The sequence below is a fragment of the Podarcis muralis genome, chromosome 6, assembly GCF_964188315.1.
Source record: "Podarcis muralis chromosome 6, rPodMur119.hap1.1, whole genome shotgun sequence".
In the NCBI taxonomy this organism is placed as follows: domain Eukaryota; kingdom Metazoa; phylum Chordata; class Lepidosauria; order Squamata; family Lacertidae; genus Podarcis; species Podarcis muralis.
Window position 1 is genome coordinate 35,282,984 of NC_135660.1, and position 25,884 is coordinate 35,308,867.

At 41.2% G+C, this 25,884-nt stretch overlaps 1 protein-coding gene across 2 annotated transcripts in view; it reads right to left on the minus strand.

The window, feature by feature from the left end:
• Positions 1 to 25,884, minus strand: part of ANKMY1 (ankyrin repeat and MYND domain containing 1) — a 33,823-nt gene that overhangs the window by 2,652 nt on the left and 5,287 nt on the right. For both annotated transcript variants that reach the window (XM_077929956.1, XM_077929955.1), the window contains 13 exons: positions 25,127 to 25,596; positions 23,694 to 23,910; positions 23,219 to 23,383; positions 21,935 to 22,323; positions 17,805 to 17,976; positions 16,204 to 16,356; positions 15,214 to 15,360; positions 10,531 to 10,638; positions 8,806 to 8,937; positions 8,005 to 8,118; positions 5,954 to 6,119; positions 4,551 to 4,596; positions 3,877 to 4,019 (listed from right to left, as the gene is read on the minus strand). In XM_077929956.1, the coding sequence (XP_077786082.1) occupies positions 3,877 to 4,019; positions 4,551 to 4,596; positions 5,954 to 6,119; positions 8,005 to 8,118; positions 8,806 to 8,937; positions 10,531 to 10,638; positions 15,214 to 15,360; positions 16,204 to 16,356; positions 17,805 to 17,976; positions 21,935 to 22,323; positions 23,219 to 23,383; positions 23,694 to 23,910; positions 25,127 to 25,596 (2,422 nt within the window). The remainder of the gene's footprint in view (positions 1 to 3,876; positions 4,020 to 4,550; positions 4,597 to 5,953; positions 6,120 to 8,004; positions 8,119 to 8,805; positions 8,938 to 10,530; positions 10,639 to 15,213; positions 15,361 to 16,203; positions 16,357 to 17,804; positions 17,977 to 21,934; positions 22,324 to 23,218; positions 23,384 to 23,693; positions 23,911 to 25,126; positions 25,597 to 25,884) is intronic.

Genomic DNA, 25,884 nt, shown 5'->3' on the forward strand with positions numbered 1-25,884 from the left:
AGAAATGTATATCGTGACAAAGCATACACCCTAGTTCATTTTCCCCCCTCAAGCGTTTGCCTGTCTTATGCTATCTAGCAAAATCTAGCTTCCCTCCCACCCAATTTTAAAAAGACATTTGCATTGTCCATTCTAACCTAATGAGTTGTATGGATTTAGAAAGCGGAGTTCCCTCACCCGACCACACTCACATTCCCACCAATTCAATGTAAAGAAGATCATACATGCTCATGAATAACAGCAGCAACAGAAAATACACTGGAAGGATTGTAGGATTCTAATGTACTTTAGATATAATGGCATTTTATTTATATATTTAGATACTGCTTATATGCCAAAATGGCTTCTAAGCAGTTTACAACTATAAAATCAATACATAGTTAAAATACACAAGAACAATTCTATTGGGGCATTAAAACATCCTTCATTTAATTTAAAATGTTAAAATATACAATAAAAACCAACTAAAGAAGGAAATAATATATTTTATATTATAAATTATATTTACAATATACATGTATGCCCCAACCTATTCAAGCAATGTTCATGGCAGCTTACATTATTAAAAAAATCAATAGATTAAGTATCAACCATTAAAAAAAATAGTGACAAGCAGGAACTAGGCTGCAACAATTAAACCAATAAACTACAATAAGCAGCCCCAGAATCTTAGCAAAAAAGAAAATCAGCAGCTGATTGTTACAATTACTGACCATGGAAAACAAAAGCAGAACCAAAATAACAGATTAATAGTGACTGCTTACTTACCCTCCAGAGTACTCTCTTCTTCCTCACAAAAATCAGCTGAGTTTGCATCTTTTGCAGCAATAAAACAAGGTGCAAAGACATTTCAGAATGTTCAACATTAAGACAACATTATGAACGCCTCAAAAGAATTGTGCCTTCCGTGGAAGCGCTAGCTACAAGTAACTTCTATACAGTGTTAAAAATAAATGGTGAGATTTAATTTATTGCAATGATAGAAATAACAAAGGATTGTGATCCATTTACATAGATTCTTAAAGTGTACATGCTTCCACTTTAGCAATAACTTCAACATACATTGCATGCCAAACAGAAATGACATAGTTTTCTCTTTACATAAATGGTATTCTTAAGACTACATTCACATGAACAGTCAGTTCAGTTCAATGCACCTTAACATATCTAAACTCCAGCTGTGTTCTCTGAGAGGAAGTTAAAGTGAAGCAGGAGCAAGAATATTCTTCAAAAAGAGAAATGCAGAATTCCACCCCAGAATTGTTTGTGGAAATGTTTGTTTCTGACTCATCCCTCTCTAGAAACCAAAGCCAATTGAGATCTCTGGGGTGTCACCTCTTGACTTATTTAACATGGGAATGTACCCATGTAGATAATGTGGAAGCAGCATAGATGTCCCTTGCTGCTAATAATTAATACTGTTCAATGGTTTTCATGTGAATGTACCCTCAGGTTTTCTGCAATCGACATCAATGATCACTGGAAATTCTACAAATGAAAATCAGCAGCTACAATTAAAAAAATCACTACCAATGATCTATTCATCTTCACTTAAACCACATCCTATTGGCTAGAAGAACTGAAGTGGAACTTTTCGTCCTATCCAATCAGTGATCTGTTCTGTGTAACAGATCTCACTGTACCATCCAGTCTGGTTCAATGGAGGAAATGCTGTTCACTGCAAAACTCTGTTCAAAAATTGCTCAGCCATGGAAGCCCCATTCTGTATCCCTATACTGAGAAGTAACACAGTAGGTGGTGTTTGTGGTGAATGTTCCCATGGAACACTTCATAAATAGTATTTATTTTCCAGCTTCCTTTGTTAAGTGGCCTGATATTGCATCTGTCTGAGGCTCGTGGTTTCAAATGTAACTAAATCTGATATGAATCACATTCCTGATTTTCAAACTGTCTGATGAAAGTTTGGTCCAATTCTTCGTGGGCAAAAGATCCGCAACCATCTGGCAAGCTTAGCATAAGCAAAGCAGTATTAGAATGCACAGTGTTGTCCAGCATGTGGAAGCCTTTATTGGTATTGTCTATGGCATATATTTTTTCTGTAGAGAAAAAGAGGAAGTCAGTATCTTCTCAGACTTTCTTTCCCACTACCTATAGACATAGAATTTCTGGTGTTTAAAATTGACATATCCCGAGTTCAGTCTCCAGTAGTTTTGGAAAATCTTAGCCATGCTTGCTCCTTTCAAATCTGAAGTTTCTTTGCCAAGTTCTTAAAGGCCAGATCTCTTCATTGCATCGCCTCTCTTCAATCCTAAATAAGGATTTTATTTTATTTTTCATCACATCAGCAAAACATAAACAAAAAATGGAATTCCAAAAGACCTGAATGGTATCCTTTATGGGCGGCGGGGGGGGGGGGTTAGACAATGGTTGGACTCACATCATATGCATCTATAGAATTCTTTGCTTCTAGCATTCCTCACTGCACAAGATATATACCGTCCACTTTGCAGCAGCAGAAATCCTCTTCTTGCTCCTGTTTAAATGAATGAGTCTTCACCATCGTTTGTGGCCATTCACTTACCAGTCTTCTACTTGATTTTCAAGTCCAAGTGTTCCAGGAGTTGAGCTATGATAAAGCCATCTGTCTTCACCACCTATGTGCTGTAGCCATGACTTTTTGTACAGCACTGCAGTCAAAATGGCATGTCACTTTGCATACTATCAGTCTCTCTCTTCAGTCCTAGTCTAGACTCTTGCACACCATAATTTCCAAAATCCAGTACAATTCAGTCACATTTGAATCAAACATAGGAAATAAAGGAATTCCCTCTTAACAGCAAAGTTGGCAATACTTCATGTTATTTCCAGTAGGACAGCAAAACGGGAGCTCAACAGCTTCAACACACACTGTAACATTCTCTTGAAGGTCCCTACATTTTCCTGTACCAAAACACTGGGGGGTTTTCTTATAAATGTGGATTCTGATCTTGATCCAGTATCAGCACACCTGTACATACACACACAGGTATTTCTTTCATAGCAGAGATAAAACTCATACTTGCTGATCTCTGTATTTTGCCCACTGTGTCTCAAATAAAAGTTCACAATTCCAGGCAATTGTTCACTTGCCTTTCCAAATATAGAGTTGTTTCTTGCAAGGATGTGTACACAAGCTGATTTTTTAAGAAAAGAAATTACTTGAATAAAACCAGATTATTTTCTGCAGCGTTTCAACTCACTCCTATTCAAAGAGAATTACATATCCTTCCATTCCAGAATCAATCAATCATTTCTGGGAAGGGCTGTAGCTCTGTGGTGCAGCATCTGCTTTGTATGATGAAGACCCCAGGTTTGATACCTGGCATCTCCAGGCAGGAATGGGAATGTCCTCTGCCACAGACCCTGGAGAGCCACTGCCAGTCTGTGGAGACAGTCCTGAGGGCGATGGATCAACCAATCTGCTTCAACATCAGATAGCTTCCTATGTTCCTATTCATGACACAATTCAGAATGAGCTGCAGAGCCTATATTCTGCAGTAACTTATCTGGCAAAGTCAACATCTACTGTTCTATGACACCCTAGAAGTGAAAGAACACCATGTTGCAGGTGCATAATGAAGATCCGCAAGGGAACAGTACAGTCTGATTATCCTTTACAGTTATTGACAAATTGTATCGGTTACAAAAGTTGTAAAGAGATGCATCGTGTTTCCGAATCAGTAAGCTAGAAAAAAACCCCCACAAAAATGTAATGCCAAAGTTCACTTTTCAAAACTCCACATGCACAGGTTGGGAATAAGTGTAAGGCTCTTTGTGGTAACAGCAGAGCTTATGATGCTCCTATACTTACTACTTTCTTGATTTTACTGTTGTGAATACACCTTGCTTTGCACACAACCAGACAAATCAACCTACCTAGGACACATTCTCTCTTATGACGGTCATTCCAAGCCTTCACTTTACAAGTCTTGCTGCAGGTGTAGATCTCAAAACAGCGCGTGCATACTGAGAGGTTCACACCAACTGATCGTCCACATTGGTAGCAATATTTAAAGACTCTGCAAAAGAGAAATTATGTGGAAGTCAACGTCCGTGATATATATATATATAAATTACCTTGTTGGGATGGACATAGTAAGTAATTATGTAGCTAAGAAAGGCGTCGTTGAGAATTTATTTACTTACATTTTGATTTCTAGTACTACTCTTATCACAAACGTCTTAGACTCACTGCTGCAAACTCACTCTCAATTAAGCACCTGCAAGTCTTGAAGAATTGTCTGTTTCTTCAACACATGCTGTCTATAGGCAACTGGCCCAAATGCCGATGTTCCAGTTAACTGAATGTTTTCCCCCCTAACTGATAGTTTCACACCACTTTGGGAGTTGCCTGCAAAACTCTGTTAACAGGTAATCATAGTAAATTAACTGAGCACTACATGTACAGGGCCACAGAACAGGCCAATGTGGTTAGGCTTATTCAAGTGGGTCCAATGGGGAGAGAGAAACATTGCAAGACAGCATGCCATATAGACTTCTGTAAGCTAATACGGACAGTGTGAATTTACATTTTTATATGCTGATCTTACTTGGGTGCATCTCCTTCCATTGCTCCCGCTCCAGATTTCCTTCTTCCTGCACAACAACAAACATGCAAAAGGAGATATTAAAGATTTTTTTACCTAAAGCCAGAGCATGTATACACTTGAAAACAATTACTAATGTTTCAAATATCTTGGAATTTAATGAGTTCATTTCATCAATTGTTTCCTTCCTTGTTTATTTCCTTACCAAAATTTTATATCACTTGTTCATTAATATATATATATTGTTTTAAAAAAACAGTTAAAACAGGTTATTTCAAAATATCCAAAATTATTGGATATTTTATTATTAAAATAAACAGTAGCTAAAAAGAAAATGCATGTAACTTGTGCATTATCTGGACAGGCTTGCGTAAAGAAAAATATTTTAAGCAGGTGCCAAAAAGAGTACAGGAAAAACCACCAAACAGAAAATGCGTAGAGGATAAGGATCGTGACCACTGTGCAGCTCCTATTGTGTTGGGAGTACACCAACAATAGCAGGAAATGTTAGGAAGTACCCTTGAAATCAAGCTTTGGGTCTAAGAATAGCAGCCTGCACCTGAGAAGGGAAGTTCTGCTTTGGCCTGGGGTGGCAAGGAGAGAACATCCATTACAGTAACTCAGACAGGGCACGCTCAGACAAGCTGAGTTGCAACACTTCCTACTAAAGGCACTGATTGCTATCTTCTTCACTGTAAATATTGGCTGTTCTCTCTTATCACTTGTAAATTTAATTTAAAGTTAAACAAAACAGAATCAGACCCCAATCAAGACATGATCGCCTGTCACTCTTCCCTTCTCCCCCATGCCTATATAACTAAGCCATGGTCTCCTACCAGAAAGAAGCAAAAAATGTTAATCCCTTTTCTCCAACCCACCTGCACAGAATAAAGATGCATTTTTGAAGCCATTTTGGCAGAGATTTGGGACTCTGGTTGTGATTCTTGAATTTCAGGGATTAGACAAGATGACCCATTGGGTGCCTTCCAACTCTACAGTTCTATGATCCTACCACCTCCACTTTCCCTGCCCAAATTTACTGCATCCTTGTTTTTCTACATGTTTTCAGGCATGCTTTTAGAATGCCATATATAGTTAGTTTTAACCATTCTATTAATTTCAGACTCTATTATTCAACCTATTCTTATTGTGCCGTTCATCGATTCTGTCTTAACATCATTAGCAAATATGCCAATTCCTTTTTAGTACAATAAAATTACTCTTGATTTAGCTTAAATGTCCTTGTTCACCCTTGGGGTGCCAAATTCTGGAGTGCATTTAAGTCTCAGTGTCAAAAGATTAAAAAGGGGGGAGGGGAGGATTGAAAGTGAAAACTCAAAGCTTACAAGCAAACTGCGGATTCCTAAAAATATTGTTATACTTCCAAAGGTTTTGCTTGGCCTCACCGTATTTGAGTCTTCGAATTTCCTCTCTATCCCACTGTTTTTCTCTCGACGTGACGCACTCTCGAAGCCGTTCACTGAGGTACTCCAACAACTTTTTACGGCTGGTGAAGGTTTCCCGCTCTGTCGGCGATAGGGCATGGTACGGTGTATGGAGCATTCTCTTATCCTGCAAAACACAAACACCCACAAGATGCCAATGAGGAAGCAGATCTGTACCTTCCCAAAAATATACTTCCTTGTTATATTTGCAGGGAATGCGCGAGAACATTGCACAGGAAAACCACTATGATGCCAGTAAGATTAGCATTAGAACACCCTGTAAGATTGACAGTGTGGGACACAGGTGGCGCTGTGGGTTAAACCCCAGAGCCCGGGACTTGCCAATTAGAAGGCTGGCGGTTCGAATCCCCTCGACGGGGTGAGCTCCCATTGCTCGGTCCCTGCTCCTGCCAACCTAGCAGTTCGAAAGCACGTCAAAGTGCAAGTAAATAAATAGGTACCGCTCCGGCGGGAAGGTAAACGGCGTTTCCATGCGCTGCTCTGGTTCGCCAGAAGCGGCTTACTCATGCTGGCCACATGACCCAGAAGCTGTATGCCGGCTCCTTCGGCCAATAAAGCGAGATGAGCGCCGCAACCCCAGAGTTAGCCACGACTGGGCCTAATGGTCAGGGGTCCCTTTACCTTTAAGATTGACTGTGAAAGAGGCTGCCTTGGGAGGGTGGGGGCTCTCCTTCACTGGAAGAGAGACCAGATGGCCATTTGTCAGGGATGCTAAAGTTGCATCATACATTGAACAGAGCACTGCTCCGGATGACCTCCAAGGTACCTTCCAACTCTACGACTCTATTATTTGTAAATTATCTCAAGTGTTACAAAAGCATCCTGGAGTCTCCTGTGATCCCTCCTTCCAAAGAAACTGAAGCTGAGAGAAGCTTCTGCTCCTGGAACTTCCATACCACTTGGGAAGCGGAGCACACTTAACAGAACTTAAAAGCCCCCAGCCAGACATCACTAAGTGCATAGGGCTCTGTAACTGCTGTGTCCTTATTGTTCAGTGGTGATGTCTAGATTACTTGCAGAGCAGGCAGATTTGTTGAAGAAAAGAGGCTTCTAGCCTTTCGACCACTTTCTGGTGAATGGCCAACCCTGCCCTAATCCCTAGCTCAGGAAACACAACAGCCAACTTAAAAGGGGAAAAAAGTAAACATCCAACACTTCCTCTTACCCTTACTTTACTATGTCATTTGAAAGGAGCAAGGACTTATGAGGGCTCTTCTTTTCACAGGAATATGCTTACTCTCATAACTCAGTAATAACCAGTGAAACACACTGCACAAGTCATGCATGCAACTTCAAAGCAAGTTTCAGAAACAGCAAATTATAAAGATAGACAAATGTATATAACTTTTTATATAATTAGAAATATTGAGAAATAAATACACAAACATACAGAGAGAGAGAGAGAGAGAGATAAATATACATGTTGACGGAGAACAAAAGGCGTGTTCACACATAGGAAAGAAATGTACATGCAGCTTGAGTTGCACTTGTTTTCCTCGTAGCCAATTCCATCAGCACAGCTCTGCTAAATAAGTGGTACTCCTAATGCAAATAGGAACTCTAAAACTGTTAAACTCGCCCTCCATGCCTGCTATCATCCCCCAAGCCATCAGCTGTTATCTGCATTTTAAAGAACATGTACAGTTCTTTAATGCATGTTCTTCATGTCACATTAGGTTGGTCCTGAACATCACTTTTTACCACCCACTACCTCTGGTCTTGTAAGGTGATTGCTACTAATAATAATTTAAAGGGAACCTTGCAATCAAGTGTGAATTCATTTTCTTTCCAAAGGCAATGTCTGATCAAAATCTCTGTAAATCTTTGTGGAAGTAAAAGGTCAATGGAAAGATAAATTTGAGTTCTAAGGAAAATGAGAACAGATGCTAGAGCAATCTGTGGCACTTGGCACTGATTTCTTTTGTCAATTATAGCAGCAAAGTTCACATATTTTTAACATGTTTTTGTAGTTCGAGGCACTGAAAAGATACCTGATAGATTCTGAAATGTGCATAGTCCACCACTGTTCCCACTGCAGTTCTTGTCTCATCCCCAATAGTAATTGGCATCAACATGTCTGCACCTCCTGCTATTAGAGAATTAATCTGGGGAAACATGGGAAATAAAATAAAATAAATAAATAAATGCAGGCCATCAAGAAGCTCATGCGACCACTCCCTTAAGTACCACATACAGCCCAAAACAGAGTTAAGAGTTATGGTCACAACACTTTCTTTACAAACAGCGGATATACAGTGACTAGACTCAGTAGTTGCCCAGTTATTTGGGTGGCAAGGCAGAACTCAAATCATTCAGAGGGCCACTTTTATTTTTGTTTTGTTTATCACTAACTTAAAAACACGCTTCACTACATTAACCACATGAAAGCATTTTTTAAAATAATAATTTCAACCTAAACCTTTTCATTTTCACCCATCATCAGGAATCTTCTTTCCTTTTGAGCCACATTGTATGCACACTTCTCTTTCTGTAACACTACAGATCTCTGAACCTCTGTCTTCGAACCCTCCCTCCTCCCTCTCTTCACACGACAGCACACTATGTATATCAGGACACCCCATAACACGTCATCTCGCTTCTTCACCATCAAACGTCTGCACCCCACTTTTTAGACCCTCTTTTTCTGTTTCCACCTCCTCATATGTCTCTCTACAACTCCACTCCTCTCTCTGCACCCCTCAGCACTTCCACAGGTCTACTTGCACCTACATCTCTGGTTACCCCATTTTTCTCCCTGTTTCCCCACCCGCAGGTATCAACTCTTTTCTTACCAATGCAATCTTACTTGCTAGCGTCCTCTTAAATTCATAGGTTGTGTTAGCGACAGCACACAGGGCACTTCCAACTACTTGGCCTAGTGGGAGATTTGGTTCAGCTCCACCAGCCAGAAGCTCAGCCACTGCCTGAATAATGCAGCACAAAGAAAAATCTTGGAAAACATCTCAATCTACACGTTACCACTTAATGTGACCTCAAGGATCCGCTAAATCAGAACAGCATTTAACAGAATTTACAGTCATTCTGTCTTAATCTCGCTGCTGGTGCAAGCATGGCTAAGAAACAGGGCAAGGCTAATTCGATGGATGAAGCAGGACCGGTTGCCCAGGTTCCTCCCTCCCCTTGTGAACAAGACCTCCATTGCCATCACCACACCACCTTCTGCAACAAAAGTAGCAGTCGAGGTCTGAGCGTGTCCAGCAGATGGTGAGGAATCTGACGAGAGGTTGAAATAAAAGGGAACGCTTAGCCTAAATAGAAGCAAAGGTTAAAGGGAGGCATCAGAGTGGTCTACAAAAATTTGAAGAGCTCTCATGCAAGAGATGGAGACTTGATCTCTTTGCTCCAGTGGGCAGGACTATACTGTAGGGTGGAAATTTCAGGGAAGCAGAATTCAGGTCAATATTAGGAGAAACCTCTTGGTAAGAGAGAGTGGGAGCCTCAGAAGGTTGTGCGTTCTTCACTAGGTGTTTCTAGGCGTTTTAAGCAGAGACTGAATGGCAATCGGCTACGATGCTGTAGTTGCAGGATTGCTGTACTGAGCATGAGGTTGGACTGAATGCCTTCTTAAGCATCTTCCAATTACAGTCATACCCTTGGAAGTCGAATGGAATCCTTTCCGGAAGTCCATTAGACTTCCAAAACATTCGGAAACCAAAGCGCGGCTTCCAATTGGCTGCAGGAAGCTCCTGCAGCCACTCAGAAGTTGCAGAAGTCCCGTCGGACATTCGAGTTCCAAAGAACGTTTGCAAACCGGAACACTCACTTCCAGGTTTGCGGCATTTGGGAGCCAAAACGTCCGAGTACCGAGGCATTCAGGATCCAAGGTACGACTGTATATGATTCTATGAGGCAGCTGCCCGCAGCGTGATCAGAGTAGGGTGCTCTGCTAATTGAAGAATTTCTTCCCATTGTAAATAGCAGGCATGTTGTTTTCGGGGGGTGGATTCTGAGTGGGACCCCAGTGGGAACAAAAGTCTCGCCACCCTGCATAGCACATCCTGATGTGCGGCCTGTGGGGAGGGGCGCTTGTACCAGCCATGTGTTAAATAAATAAATCAGCCACACAAGGCCAAACTGTGTGAATAAAATGAAATGTACTTTGGCCTTAAGTCACAGCCCTTTACCATTGTCCTCATTCCTCCAACCCAAATCCAATAATGTTTTTAATGGTAATATTGAAGTCTGCATCAATATACTAGCAAAACTATGAAACTGGGCAGGTTATTAAAGTGATTTATCGTTTGTGCTATAGGGATTTGTAACCTCCTAGAGCCCTGTAAGATTCTGACAAAGGTTAGAACTATATATAACTCAGTTATATAATATGCACATTTTCCCTTTTACAAGCTTCAAATAAGATTGATTAAAACTGTCCACTTGCAACTGATTACTGTTTAAATAAGAACTGGAATCATCCATCTGATGTGGCAACAATGTCTGCAGATTTTCTCAAAGAATAAATATGGAGGGAGGGGAGGGAAGGGAAGATAGCATACCTGATCATTTCCACTAGCTATAGCCAGAGAAAGAGGGGAGTGGCCACTCCACAAGACATTTGGATTTGCATTGTGTTCTAAAAGAAGACGAACAACTCTGCTTGCATTCTGGAAGAGGAAAATACAATTAAATATGATCAATAAAGAAGAAACTTTTTTTAACTTAAATAATGGATTGACTTTTTAAAACGTAAATTACGTATTTAAAATAAAATATGTTAAGACAAAGACATGCCTGCATCTCTAATTTTGAAGTTAAAAACTAAGCTACCGGTAATTTGACTGGGTATTTACCAACATGCATACTGATAAGTTTCAGTTCAGAATTACATAACAGAAGTTATGGATTTGATGCAACGAATCCCAACAGTATAGAATTAAACCTACTCATATAGACATAAGAAAAAATGGACCAAACTGCTATAAACAAAGAATGCCCACAATTACAGATAGTTAATTAGAGGGAAAGTTGGGTTATTGACTTTTTATTTACGTAACCGATGGCAGTAATACAAAACTGCCAAGTAAGAAATCTATGTCAATGAAGCAATCAGCTCCCGAAATGAGACAGCATATTGGGCACAACACAAATACAGCTGATTAAATAGGACCTTCCAGTTCTGTTAATCTACAGAAGACTCAATCATTAACTGTAATTAACAAATAAAAACCTTAATTGTTCAATGAGAAATCTCTAAATGCTTCAAATATGGTGCTCAAATGTATTTAACATTTCCCATTTTCTACCACATTACTATTATCACCTGCTGTCCTTCCAGCTGGCCTGAGGTCACAATCCATGCCCATTTACCTGAAAATAAGTCCGGCTGAACTCACAAGGACTTGTCCTCTTGAACCTATAGAGTTTACTATCTATTGTAATTTCAATGAGATAATGATTTCCCATCATATCTCTTTTCAACCACCACTCTATTCAAGCTCTCCAAAAGCAGACAGAAAATAGGAATGGAAATGGAGAGGAAAAGAGTGAGACTTAAGAAGTGTCAAAGCTATTCACATTCATTCAGGTCTAAAATTGGAAACTAAATTTTCCAAAAGCTTTCTCCCCAAATGTATAATTGCTTTCTGTACAGTTCTGGAACTGAGAGATCTTCGATTTGCTTTCATCTCAAAGGGAGTATTTTGCCCTCTAAAGTTGAAAATTCTATTAAAGCAGGCCATAAGCCCCAGAGTTTTTGTTATACAACAGATCCTATACAATAGGTTTGGATAAAAACAAAGATCTTCCTAAAACAAACAAACAAACAAACATAACAGTGACCACCAGGTGACAGAGAAGAGGGATCCAGAACAGGACTTCAGTGCTGAAGGAAAGCAGAAACAGCTCTTTCCCCCAGGCTGCTTTCTAGTTCATAAAATCATAGAATTGTAGAGTTGAAAGAGACTCCGAGGGTCATCTAGTCCAACCCCTTGCAATGCAGAAATAAAATTAAATTTGAATAAAAGTTCAAATTGCATCCTGCACCCAAACTGTTCACCCCATGGGGGAGACATATAGGTCCCTCAGTGTGTTTGCCCTTGTAGGTCAAATAGCAGTTTTAGATATTCATTTAAATTAGGAAAATAGCCTGGGTGGAAAGGATTAACTGCTCTCCCTCTGTCAAACCTATTTGCCACAAACACATACACAAGTGCTATTAACTTTTTTAAAAAAATCCACAGGAGAGCCACCTTTATGTAACTTCCATGTTAAATCTAGCTTGGTCCCGTCTCAGTTGCGGTCAGAAGTCTAGACAAGTGTTGTAACCAAAGCTAGATGATGCCTCCATTATAACAACATCATATTTGCACTTACTCTCTGTTCCAAGATGGCTTAACCCTGCCATAGGTCCTGTCATTGTATGGCAATGCAGCAGAATAGGCAATGAGACCACCATTTGAAGGAGAGTAAGGGCAAGAAGGACCTCTAAAGCTGTTGCATGCTTTCAGCCCAATCCTAGGATTGCCTCTCATGTTACATAGGAACAACAGATGCAGAATTGTCTCACAAATTTGCTATGCAAACTTCTTGTGTAATGTGAAAACAGAGCAAATTGTATTTCTCCTTCTTCCTAAGAAAACCACTTATGTAAGCAGTTCTTAGACTGCAGGCAGCCAGCTAAAGGAACTGCCAGATTGGCTCTAGTTATAAACGACAGCCCATTTGTAGCTGGCTGGATAAGAATTTAACCAGTAATCTTTCATATTAGCTGTGCTGGTCCTTCCAAACTACAAAATAAATGCTATTTGGTTCTTAATGTTGAACTTTTACTTAAAGCAGTACTCAGGACTTTTCCCAAACTAGAAAGGGGATGCTGCATTTTAATTTAATGAACTGCTAAGGGCCTCTAGCGCAGTGTTTCCCAACCTTTTTTGGGCAAAGGCACACTTGTTTCATGAAAAAAATCTCGAGGCACACCACCATTACAGCCCCGTGACGTCAGCGCGCAGCGTCACGCCGGGAGGGACGCACGAAAGTGTAAGATTCAATTTTTTTCCCTCCCCCTTGCCTTCCTTCTGTGCCAACCGCCAAAAAGCCAAGAATCGCGGGACCGCCGGCGGAGGGGGGGAGGGCGAGCGGAGGCAGCGTCGAGCCCCGTTCCTCCCCATCCGCCCCATTCCGTGCAAGGAGCGCGAACAGGTGTGAGAAGGGGGTCAAACATGCGGGTCGGCGCCGGGGAACCTCCAAGCTTTGGGGGTGGGGGGGGAGGAGGCAGCAAAGCGAGGCAGGAAGGAGAGCGCGGCTTGGCGAAGTACTCGGCGGCGAAGGCCAGCAGGTCCGGCGGCCGGTGCCGCAGCACCTCCACCGTGTAGCCCTGCAGCAGCTCAGTCAGACCCGGCGGGATCTCGATGCTCATCTTGTAGCCGAGGTGCGCGGGAGACTCAACGGACGGGCCCGGGGGAGAGAGAGAGAGAGAGACACGACGGAGAGAGAGCGGGAGTCCCTGCTCGCCGTCGCCACCGCTACAACTACTGTGGCGGTTGGTCGTGGTCGCCGCCGCCGCCCACCTCTATCTATCTCTCCCCCTCAGCTTTCTACGCGGGCCTCGAGCCGGAGGTGGGGGGTGGCCGCCGCCGCTTTCTCCGCCTCCACGTCCTGCCTCCTCCTCCTCGAGCCCTCCTTCAGCCCTGAGGGAACCGCCACGCTCGCGCCGCCGCTCTCTGACACGCGAGAAAGAGAAAGGAATGGAGCGGCGGGGTAGTCGGGGGAAGGAGGGGCCGGAATGGAAGCGCGAGGCGAGCTGCGCATGCCCAGCAGGAATCAGCGGAGAATGCCACAGAGAGAGAGAGAGAGAAGCAAGGGAGGGCGGGGAGTGGGCGGGAACACGCTTCATGCGTCACAATAACGGACAAGAGGTGCTCGAGGGATAGATTAGGACCTAATTTGACTTTTACAAAAAAAAAAAAAATCTTTAGAATTTTCCCCACGGCACACCAGGCAACATCTCGCGGCACACTAGTGTGCCGCGGAACAGTGGTTGGGAAACACTGCTCTAGCGGTCAAAGTTTGTGACTGCTCCATTGTTGCCCTCACCATAGTTCTGATGCACTGCCAAAAGCACAATATCCTGTCCCGATGTAATGAGTAGGAGAACTATCATTGCAGCAGAATGAATAGCAATCTGATGTTTATCTTTGCGGCGGGGGGGGGGGTAAATTGGGGAGACATGCAATGGAGACAGAGTAAGCAGCATTCAAACAACCAAATCAAATATTTTTAAAAAGCAAAAAGATCCTTGAAACAATGAGAATGCCTAAGGGATGTCTATAGCACATATTTTGATTTGTAAATAACTATCTGAGCTCTTCAATATTAAGTGTTCCCGCAAGGGACCATCCAGATTAAAAACTATCTAAAACAACAACAACAACTTTTCAAAGGGTTACAAAATGGTTAAGGCAATGGTTAAGGCTGTTCAGTTAAGTCAGCTTGTGTGTGTTTAGGCACATACGCAAACACATATCATCATCACCATCACATTTATATCCTACCGTTCCACTAAGGAGCTCAAGGTACATGGCTCTCCATCTCCCCATTTTATCCTCACAACAACCCTGTGAGGTAGATTAGGCTGAGAGACAGTGGCTGGACAAAGTTCAACCAGTGAGCTCCATGGCTTAGTGGGGATTTGAACCCTGATCTCCGAGGTCCTTGTCCAACACTACACTACAGTTGTAACTGAGTAATGACCATTCAAAACATGCAGATGCAAGCAAGCCTATTTGATCTGTGAGGTTTTGTTTCATGCTACAAATGAAACCAGTATTTTATCATTTGAAAAGAAAAAGTGGTATACTGAGTTGTATTTTCAGAATGTGTTTAATGATATATTTCTGTTATTTAAAACAATTTTAAAGTCTAATGAAAAGACAGTAAATGGTTTATGTGCTCACTTTGGGGCAACCAATTCAGACTCCTGGTCAGCCAACAGCGATTGCAGATCTTTGCCCATATATACATACTAAGGATTAGTTTTAATACAGCAGGAGGGGTGCATGAGCTACTGGACTTCAGGCTTTATTATCAGACCCTTCATTTCCATATGTTTGAAGTAGCTGGAAATATGTGATTCCTTCTTTTAAAACATAAATTCCTTACTAATGTAACACCTGAAGACTACACAAGTTAGTGAAGAAGAGCTTTCAGGTTGCAGAAGAGAGATTCCCACAGCTATTACTCACCTCATAATCATCTTCCCTCTCACATGCAATATGAAGAGGAGTCCTCCCACCTTCCTCTGGGATAATGGCACATTCTTTGTAGTAGTTTTTGGGTGGTCCCATTTCATTATTCATTTTAATCATAGATATATTTTCAGTAAGCTCATGCTGCAGGTAGAAATGGGAAAGAAAATCACCAATGTAGAAGGCTGCAGGCACCTTAAAGAGACACACAGTCTGCTCCCCAGAGTGAAACAGGAACTATCCTCCCTAAACTATGCCCAGTGGGAGTTCATAACCTGTTATGAAAAGTTCACTGCTTCTCTCAGAAATCTGCACTTCTTAATTATTCTGAAAACACAGTTAAAAGGCATTTCTACATACTTTCCAGTCATGAGCTGTACAGTGCTTATTAACATAGGCCTTTTACTGAGTCAAACCACTGGTTCATCTAGCCCCACATGGGGGAAATTTTGATTTTTAAGGGGGGCAATTCGAGAATGAGTTATTAATAGGCCTTTTAGGCTTCCTCCACATGAATAGGAGTTCACTTTTTGAATAATAAGAATTATATGTCATGTGGGGGGCAATCAGGAGTTTAGATGCTTAGGTGGGGCATGGCCAAAAAAAAGTTTGGGAACCACTGATCTAACCCAATGCCACCAGTGGACCTAGAAGGTCTTGGGCTGAGATTTTTCCCAGCCCAGCTGCCTGGGGTCCTTTTAGCTGCAGATGTTAGTAGGTTGCCTAAGAAGTTCAGGAAGAGACAAGTAGAGCCAGACAGACTCAAGGCATTCTGTATACAGTATTTTGGAACTGCCCCCACTCCCTGAATATATGTTGCTGTGACCACATTTGCTACGATTTTTTTTCTAAATGTACTGTTTCAGGATAAATAGCACAGTTCTTAGGATACAATGCTATTACTTTCCACAACACTTTTGCCAAAAACAAGTCAATTCCTTGCTCCTCTCCAGCACAAAGAACAAGGTTGGAATTAAACGGGCATACCTTGTATGAAGTCCTATCAGGCCCATATATATCATTCTCATCCTCTGCCCTTACGTTAGGATCTGTAGCTGAATGAAGTAGTGAGCTTGTTATTTCAACCCCTTCTTCACCAGGAAGAGCAGCAGCAATATGAAGAGGAGCTGTGCCTCCAAGCTAAAAAAACAATGCTATATTTAATATTAAATCATAAGTTACAGAACATCTCACTACTGTGTATTCTTAGCATATTATGACAGTGAGCCATTCCAGCATTCAATGTCACCGCTAAAATTTCAGCTCAAATTGAAGACACCTAATTCCCAGGTAGCATAAATATCTGAGGAGTGTGTATCAAGAAGCAAAGTGCAGTCAGAAATAACTGCTAACTGCAGTCAGAAATACAATCACCCTCCACTGGATGGAATGGTTAAGCTGCATGGTTGAAATTTAAAACCAGTCCAGGCAAGATGGGTTCATAAGGAAATATCTCTGTCCCTTAGAGCCCACGACAAAGCAGCAAATCCACTCCTCTAGCTGGGCCTTTTCTGGGGGGAAGTTCCGTGCTGAAGTTCTGAAAAAACATGATGGTGCATCATCCTAGCACCAAGATCAACTGAGGATACAGTAGACTTGGTCCAAATCAACTCATATACAAGACACCCCAAAATTCCTATTAAGTTTCCATTATTACCGACATTCATTAAATTCCTCTAAAATCTCTCTATTCTAATGTCTAGAGATAGGAGAGAATTGTTGCAAACTAGTTACAATCAGTAAAAAATACTTTTCTTCTACACTGATAAAACTATAGGGTGGAACCCAATGCTGCTCTCCCACTCGCAGAAAAGCTGAAGAACATCTTCTGATCCAGTAGAGGCATTTGCTAAGTAAGATGAGAGGAGGTAATTTTCTCCAGTTTCCCCGCTTCCTGCTGCAATCCTATGAACTCCCTGAAAATTTGTTCCAGGGGGTTGTGGAACAATACAGAACAGCCTGGAAGGTGATGCAGGGGGCTACAGGGTTAATGGGGGGGGTGAACGCCTCCCCACCTCTTCTGTTAGCAGATAACTCAAAAGGATTTAAAACACCCACTCTGCAATGTTAAGATTAGCATTAGCTTTCATTCATTAAGAATAACAGACTCACAACACAGGCCTACTATACAAGTTTACTCTGAAGTAATCCCCACTGTACTTGTAGGATTTCAGCTCAATAGATTTATCACATGAATCAGAGTAACAGAATAGTGTGCTGCAACACAAAAGGGTAGGCATACCTCCTACGACTGGAGAAACAGAGATTTGACATTTATATCTGGCACGTGAGCTATATTTGATGTGGTGGGTCCCAAGTTCTGTACACTTACATAAGACACCAAAACTCATACAAGAGCATTTATGCCAGGCATAGGCAAACTCCGGCCCTCCAGATGTTTGGGACTACAATTCCCATCATCCCTAGCTAACAGGACCAGTGGTCAGGGATGATGGGAATTGTAGTCCCAAACATCTGGAGGGCCGAGTTTGGGGGTGCCTGATTTATGCCATCAGTCCAATCACTAACTTAAATTCTAATCTCTCTTCTTTAATGAGAATTATCACACACAAATAAGGTTTCCCTACTCTGGTCGGAAGTCGTATATCAGTCCTTGCTCCAGCTTCTAAAAGAAATCTCACTGCATTTGGATCTGCAGCTTTAACAGCAAAGAAGAGGACATACATAGGGATTCTGCACATATTGGGATCTGCACCTCTCCTGAGCAGCAGCTTGATAGTAGCCAGTCTCTTTGCGTGTCTAAAAACCAGCAGAAAACAGAACCCCATTAATTGTTGAAAACTTTGATAAGTACAGTGTTGCTAAACCTGAAGGTGAGGGTGGTAGAACTGTAGCTGTTCTGCAAGTGATGCAAACAGCTACAAATATATCATTGCTGTAATCCAGTGTTTCCCAACCTTGGGCCTCCAGCTGTTTTTGAACTACAATTCCCATCATCCCTGACCACTGGTCTTGCTAGCTAGGGATGATGGGAGTTGTAGTCCAAAAACAGCTGGAGGCCCAAGGTTGGGAAACACTGTGTGTAATCTATCCCAGCCTTGCATCATCTCTGGCCTTCTCTTACCATGCAAAATAGCCAGATTTCTATTTGGCTGAGGCTTTTAAAATGCTAATAAATGCAATAGTGTGCACAGCATAACTGCCCTCCCGACAATGACAAACACTCCCTAAGTTGCATGTTTTTGTCACTAGATAATTGAAGTATGCTTTGGCTACAGGGTGGATAAAAATCAATGCTTTTATTTAAATCGGATTTTTAAAATTTAAATCAGATTTTTTAATTTTAAATTGGATTTTAAAAATAAAATGCTTTTGGAGGAAAAATCTTTCTGAAAATAGTTTTCTATTTAAGTTACATTATAGTCCAAATGCTATTCATCAGAAAATAAGGATTTAAGTTTTTCATGTGTGCTAAAACTCAGTCTTAAAAGGTTTTTTTTTAAAAAAAAAAACTGTTTAACCACATCAGTTAACAAACATGGATACATATGCTATAAAGTTATTGTTTTAGTTAAATAAATTCTTTAAATTGCTATTAAAGAAATGATTATTTTTCTCCTTCCAATTAAGTACAGCAGAAAAGTTGTCCAAATATAAAGAGTTAACTTATTAAACCTCGCAATAATTTCATAATTATCTGTATTTCTAATAGTATAACCAAATCAGTATTTTTTTATATAATTGTAAAAACTACTCTGAAACTACCACTGGTCTTGCTAGCTAGGGATGATGGGAGTTGTAGTCCAAAAACAGCTGGAGGCCCAAGGTTGGGAAACACTGTGTGTAATCTATCCCAGCCTTGCATCATCTCTGGCCTTCTCTTACCATGCAAAATAGCCAGATTTCTATTTGGCTGAGGCTTTTAAAATGCTAATAAATGCAATAGTGTGCACAGCATAACTGCCCTCCCGACAATGACAAACACTCCCTAAGTTGCATGTTTTTGTCACTAGATAATTGAAGTATGCTTTGGCTACAGGGTGGATAAAAATCAATGCTTTTATTTAAATCGGATTTTTAAAATTTAAATCAGATTTTTTAATTTTAAATTGGATTTTAAAAATAAAATGCTTTTGGAGGAAAAATCTTTCTGAAAATAGTTTTCTATTTAAGTTACATTATAGTCCAAATGCTATTCATCAGAAAATAAGGATTTAAGTTTTTCATGTGTGCTAAAACTCAGTCTTAAAAGGTTTTTTTTAAAAAAAAAAAAACTGTTTAACCACATCAGTTAACAAACATGGATACATATGCTATAAAGTTATTGTTTTAGTTAAATAAATTCTTTAAATTGCTATTAAAGAAATGATTATTTTTCTCCTTCCAATTAAGTACAGCAGAAAAGTTGTCCAAATATAAAGAGTTAACTTATTAAACCTCGCAATAATTTCATAATTATCTGTATTTCTAATAGTATAACCAAATCAGTATTTTTTTATATAATTGTAAAAACTACTCTGAAAATTTATTATTCCAAAAATGTAACCTTCATCTGGTTATAAATATTAATATTATACCAGCAAGAACGAGTCTTTCTGTAAAAAAATGATTTAAATCAAGTCTTACTGACTAGTGATTTAAATCGTGATTTAAACTGTGATTTAAATCAAATTGATTTAAATCAAATCCACCTGTTTGGCTATCCTATAAGTTCTGTGCACCCAGTGTTGTTTCTGCTAATGTTTCTTTTTTAATTCAACCCATAATTGGACTAATAAAAAACTGCAAACTCCAAACATAATCATTAGTCGCACTGCCTTCCAGTAAATAAGAAGGAAGCACAAGCGTTCCTTTCCCCTGTCTCCTGATAATTTTGCTGTCAGAGGGAACAAACACCTGAACTTCCTTCCCATTCACTGATGAGCAGAGAAGCTGGTGAAGGGGCCTCTACAAACATAGCAGCTTGCTTCAACATCTGCAGGTCTCTGGAATTCTGTGCAATACAGGACTGGAGGCTGGTTATAGCTGCTTTTTTGTCCACTAAAAGGACAAGGGGGCCTAGATGTTGTTCTGGAACCCTTATCTGAGCCAGGTTCCAAAAGAAGACTAGATAACAGAGTTTGCATGGATGGATCCATTATTGCAAGACATTTTACATAAATCAGGAACATAAAAACCTCATCAAAAGAACAGTTTGTGGGTTATTGGTGGCAATGCATATAAGAGCAGGGCACCTGGTGACCATCATTTACCAACAGGTGTTACTGGGCCCCTCCTAAAGGACTGGCACCTGTCCTTCAGTGCAGGGGCGAAGGAAGGTGACGTGACACCCATGGCAGGCGTCGCTACATAGGGCGCAGGTGTGGTGTCACTACATACGACGCATGTGCCGTACGTAGTGATGCCGCACATGCGCTGTATAGCGGTTTGCCAGCGGCGCCGCTCCAGCGCCGTACGGATGGTGCCGGGATCCTCTGCTTGCAGCTGGATCCTTCACATGTGACTGTGGTGGCACGATGGCTGCTCGCGCCACCACGAGCCTCCGCGCGGTGACCCCCAGGACTGGGTCCCTCTGCCGCTGCTTCTCTGCTTCCAGATTTCTCTGCAGCGGCCGGCGCTGAGTGAGGGAAGGCCGACAAGGAGCGAGCTGCGCGGCTCTGGAGCAATGTCCGCGTTCCCCCGTGGCAGCAGCGTGTCGTGGCCGTGCTCACCGCCTGGAGCGGCTCTTGCCACAGCTCTGGGCTGGGAGCCACTGCCAAGGCTGCAGATCCGCCTGCACTCCGTGGAGCAGATGCTGGTGCTGCTCGTGGCACAGGTAGCAAGCTACTCGCGGTCGGTGGGTCTGTCCTTTCTGCTGGGATCCCCTCTCCCTGCTTTCCTCCTCCTCACCCCCCCCCCATCCTGATTTTATACGAATGCAATCCAGAGCCGCTCTGAATTGGGGCTGCCTCCTCCAGGGTGGGCTTTGTGCCAGTTTCTACTTTCGCCCGCTGCTTAGCCATCGCTTTCCCGGGTAGAGTTTTAAGGTGTTGGGGGTTTGGTGGTGGTGGTGGTGGTTTTTTGGAGGGAGGGTGTTTGCATAAAGCATGCTGAAGCCGCCGGGAGATGCATGCCTTGCCTACAAAAACCCTCCCAATTTGATTATCTCGCCGCCGCCGCCACCTTCACCCATTTTCCCTCCCAGCCAAGAAACTGCAAGAAGCGCGAGGAGGAAACCTTTTGGAATCCCAGCCCGGCCTTTCTTGTGTTTTGGTTTGTGTTTTCTGCTTTCCTGTGGCCCACTTTATACTGGGTAACAGATTGCAGCCTGGTCTATTGCTTTCATTTTATGGATCAATGGTCTCGTTAGATAGTAAAATTCATGTTAAATTGCTGTTTTAGGGGTTGTTTTTAAAAGTCTGGAATGGATTAATCCATTTTGCATTACTTTCTACGGGAAAGTGTGTGTTGGTTTAAGAACGCTTTGGTTTAAGAACGGACTTTCGGAATGGATTAAGTTTGTAAACCAAGGAACCATTGTATGCCATCACTCAATACCAATGCAGCAAGCAAACTGCACCATTTCAGATCATTTTTCAGAGGTACCATATGATGCCTTCCAACCTTCCTTCAGATAAACTCTTCACTGCAAAATCACGGAAGGTATACACAGAAGCTATCCATACTGAGCAGAGCCCAACTGAGACCACCCTAGCAGCAATATTAGTGTGGTCATTGGCTTCAGCAGGCTGCCCTATGTTCTTCTATAGTCACTTACTCTGTTATTGATGCTGCCATTCTTCCCAGAGTGCCTTCCTGCTGAATGAGCCCTTCACAGTCAGCAAAGTATGGCACTTTTAACATGTGTTCACTAAGAGCAGCTGCACCACGTTGCATGGCTTCTACCGAAACCTGAATCTTGAAGTTGTAAATGCCACAATTTGTCTCAGAGCTCTTTTCTACAACGCTGTTCTCCGATTCCTCAGATGACTTAACATATGTGCCACGTTCTGACTTTTCAGCAGAGCTCGACAGTGCTTCTGGTGATGCATGGCTGGCAGAAGAGGATCCTTTCAATTCTGTACTCGGCTGAGATGGTTGAGAGGACTCCGATTGCGAAAATGGCATAGATCCTGGAGATATTTCTTCTAGCATTTCTTCCATCGCCTATATCAAGCAAAAAAAAAAAAAAGAAAAAAAAGCGGGGGGGGGGGGGATATTATTTCCAAAACCAGATTGCTGCACCCCAACATAAAAAACTGCATTGTTAACATACACAGACAGACAAATTCATACCATTAGGTTGTCAAAGAAAACAGCGAAAAAGTTGACGTATGTTACTGTTCTAAAGAATTTTACAGAAAGAATTTGTCAAATACACAACATATTATTAGTTTCATTTATACATCAACTTTCTTCCATGAAATTCAAAGTAGTATACAAATGCTCCAGCTCTACTCAGAACTGTCTATCTTCAGCAAGTCTGCTGCATTACATGCCTTTGGACTATGTTTTAGAGTTTAGACTCATTTCATTATGAATGGCTACTTGTAAGGGACAAATATATCTAGTTGTCGTAAGTGGCAAGGACTGCTATTCAACTCTTTCACAGATACAAATGAGTTTGCTCCTATACACACAACAGACAGGAGGGGCAAAATGTCCAATAAGAGAGATTTCAAACCTTATTTTTTATCATTGTTAATAAATGTCAGGACTTCAAAATGTGTATTGGTTGTACTTGAATCCTCTTCATGAGCAACCCTACATAGTACACATTACAATAGACTACTCTAGAAGCACAATGCCATACAAGTTATCACATCATGACCCAACATCTTCTTTAAGATCACAACCCTGGAGCAATTCATTTCACTCCACCTCATCATCTCTGGACTGCAATGCAAAGAAGGCTTCAGGCCGTTCTGCCTTGCAGCTTTGAGAGAGTAGTTAGGTTATTTCTAGTAAATGAAATTAATTTGGATCAACAGTAAAAGAAGAAGAAACTATTAGGGATTTCACTGAACCGTATTTCAGACTTACAGATTTATGATGGACTGACCTCTCTTCGAGAGAAGTTCCTTTCAGCAATGTTGGGCTGAAATGATTCTTCTGGGAAATAATGAATAACACACATAGAAAGAGCTGATAATCCTTCATCACTACATTTATTCACATCAGCCCCATTATCAAGAAGAAGGTTGATGATGTCATCATGGTAATTCATCTGCACAAGAAAACTATTTAGGTTATTTTCATACAGAATTAATACAATTTTCAGAAGCCTACTTATTTTTACTTTGAAAAAATTGAGTTTGACATTGTGGGTTTGTTGGAGGTAAATATATACTACAGGTAAGGTTTCATATTCCCAAATTGGGGATTTCCCCTTAACTTTCTGTTCATATTCACAACTGATACTCATAGCTATTACGGTACATTTAAAAAGAGGAATTATGTCACAGCATGGAAGACAAAATAAAACCAAGTCTATTTTGCCTTAACAGAGTATAACATAGTAAGATATGGAGTCTCACAGCAGCAGCAGCAAGGGCAGTATATCCATGTACATCTGCTATATCTGGGGAGGCCAGGTTGTCCATCAGAATCTCATCAACTCTATTATAGTTTCCTTCGGCTGCCTTCTTAATCAGCTCTTCACCAGCAAGCTCTTTGGGACCTTTCTCTCCAAAGCCATTCCGGTAGCCTTCCAAAATGAAATTAACATCCCAGTCCACGTCCTTCTGGTAATGCCTAAAAATGAACAAAAAAAAATGAAAAAGCTAGATAGACCATTTAAGTATTTCTATTCTCATCAGTTCTGACCTTCCAAAAAACTATTTGAAGTGATGGGATGGACATTTTCCCTTTCCTCACCTGTGTATACATATCACTGGCCTAGCTTCTCACTGAGGTGATAAACCTGTATCTTGGCTGTACTACCTCAGACCGCAAATATATGTGCATGTGTGGTGAGGTATTGTAGGACTGAATGCTCTCCCATACAAAAATATTCCCTCTGTATACAAAACTAGGTTGCTGTTGTGACTATTATTAGACAAGTAGGAGGGTTTTCAATTTAGCCTTCTCCCCAATATGACAGAAAACTATGTGGAGGGCTTTTTTTTTTTGTCTTATATGAAAAGCAATCAGTCATGTAAGCATCCATGTTTAGTCTGAAGTGGCATGTCCCCGGCACAGGCTAACCCTCCCTGCAGTAGCTAGGCTTCTGCTCCTCCTCAGGCAGTTTGATAAAGAGAAGCAGGGTCACACCACACAAAGACCATGAATTCCATGCAAAGGGCCTTCTCGGTAGTGACACCTGCCCAGTGGAAGACCCTCCCATCAGATGTCAAGGAAATAAACACTATCTGACTTTTAGAAGACATCTGAAGGCAGCCCTGTATCAGGAAATTTTTAATGTCTGATGTTTTACCATTTTTTATATGCACTGTAAGCCACCTAGAGTGGCTGGGAAAAGCCAGCCAGATGGGTGGGGTAAAAATAATAAAATTTGTTGTTGTTGTTATTCCAATGATTTCCAACTTGCACATGTCTCTTTCCATGTCCCTCCTTTCAATCCCCCCCAAGGAAATGGTAAAAGGGCTATTAGGGGATGGAAGGGAAAGGTTTGATAAAAGGGAGACCAGATTGGCTCAAGGCCACCCCAACCAACTCCCACACTCCTAAAAAACTAGTAGTGCCCGACAAGCAGTGCCACCAGTAATAACAAGGGAAAGGAAATGAATGCAACAATGAATCTGCATGGACCTTTTGGCATGTGTTGGGGCTTCGTTGCAATTCAGCAACGATTGACATGACTACAGCAAAAGTGGTATAAATTTTAAAAAGTCACACAAGCTGAACTGCATCCAGTTGAAAAGAAGAAACAGCAGGAAGAAATGGGACTTCAGCAGCACTATCAAATGTATGGCTATCATCTAGTCTTTTTTTTCACGTTACCACTTACCTATATCTATAGATGTGTTTCTGCATCCTGACCAAGAAAGGGGTTATATTGGTTATAGGCCATAGTTTTTCATAAGCCAGCCGTTTCTTTTCCTTAAAATACTGGCAATCAAAGTCTTTCAGGAAGGTCTTAGTATGAGGAAGATTATCCGCATCAATTGAGTATATGTACAGGTTTTCAGGCAATGTGTAGCTATCATCATCTAAAAGAAGACGCTTGTAGTGGTAGAAAAATGGGTCCTTCTCCTCATTCAGATCCCAAAACTTATGCGTATCCTCTGAAATATACTCTCTGCTGGTCTCAGCATCAAAATAGACACTAAGTTCTGGGAAATCCGCAAGAGTGAAATATCCAGGTATTTCCGTACATAGTTTAATTATATGATTTCGATGCCACAATCCAATGTCTTGACTATCATCTGGATGGGTTTCAATTCCTGGTCCAAACCGCTCATCACCCTTGTAAAGCCCCTTTCGGCAGGAAAAAACGAGAACAGAAGATGCAAGAGAGAACCACAAACAGAATTCACACAGTTTAATTCAACTTGCAATAATCTCACCAAAAACAACTAGCGGCATGATCCTGTCAAGTGCCTAAAAACATTCTTACCCATTCTTTTACCAGCAGGATTTGGATTAATTTTATTATTAGCACTGAATTTTTCTGAAAAGCAATGCTTGAAACAAAAAAGGTAGGATCCATGAAAAAGATGCAGAAAGACTGTATCTGATTTTACATCATCATTATTATTGCTTATT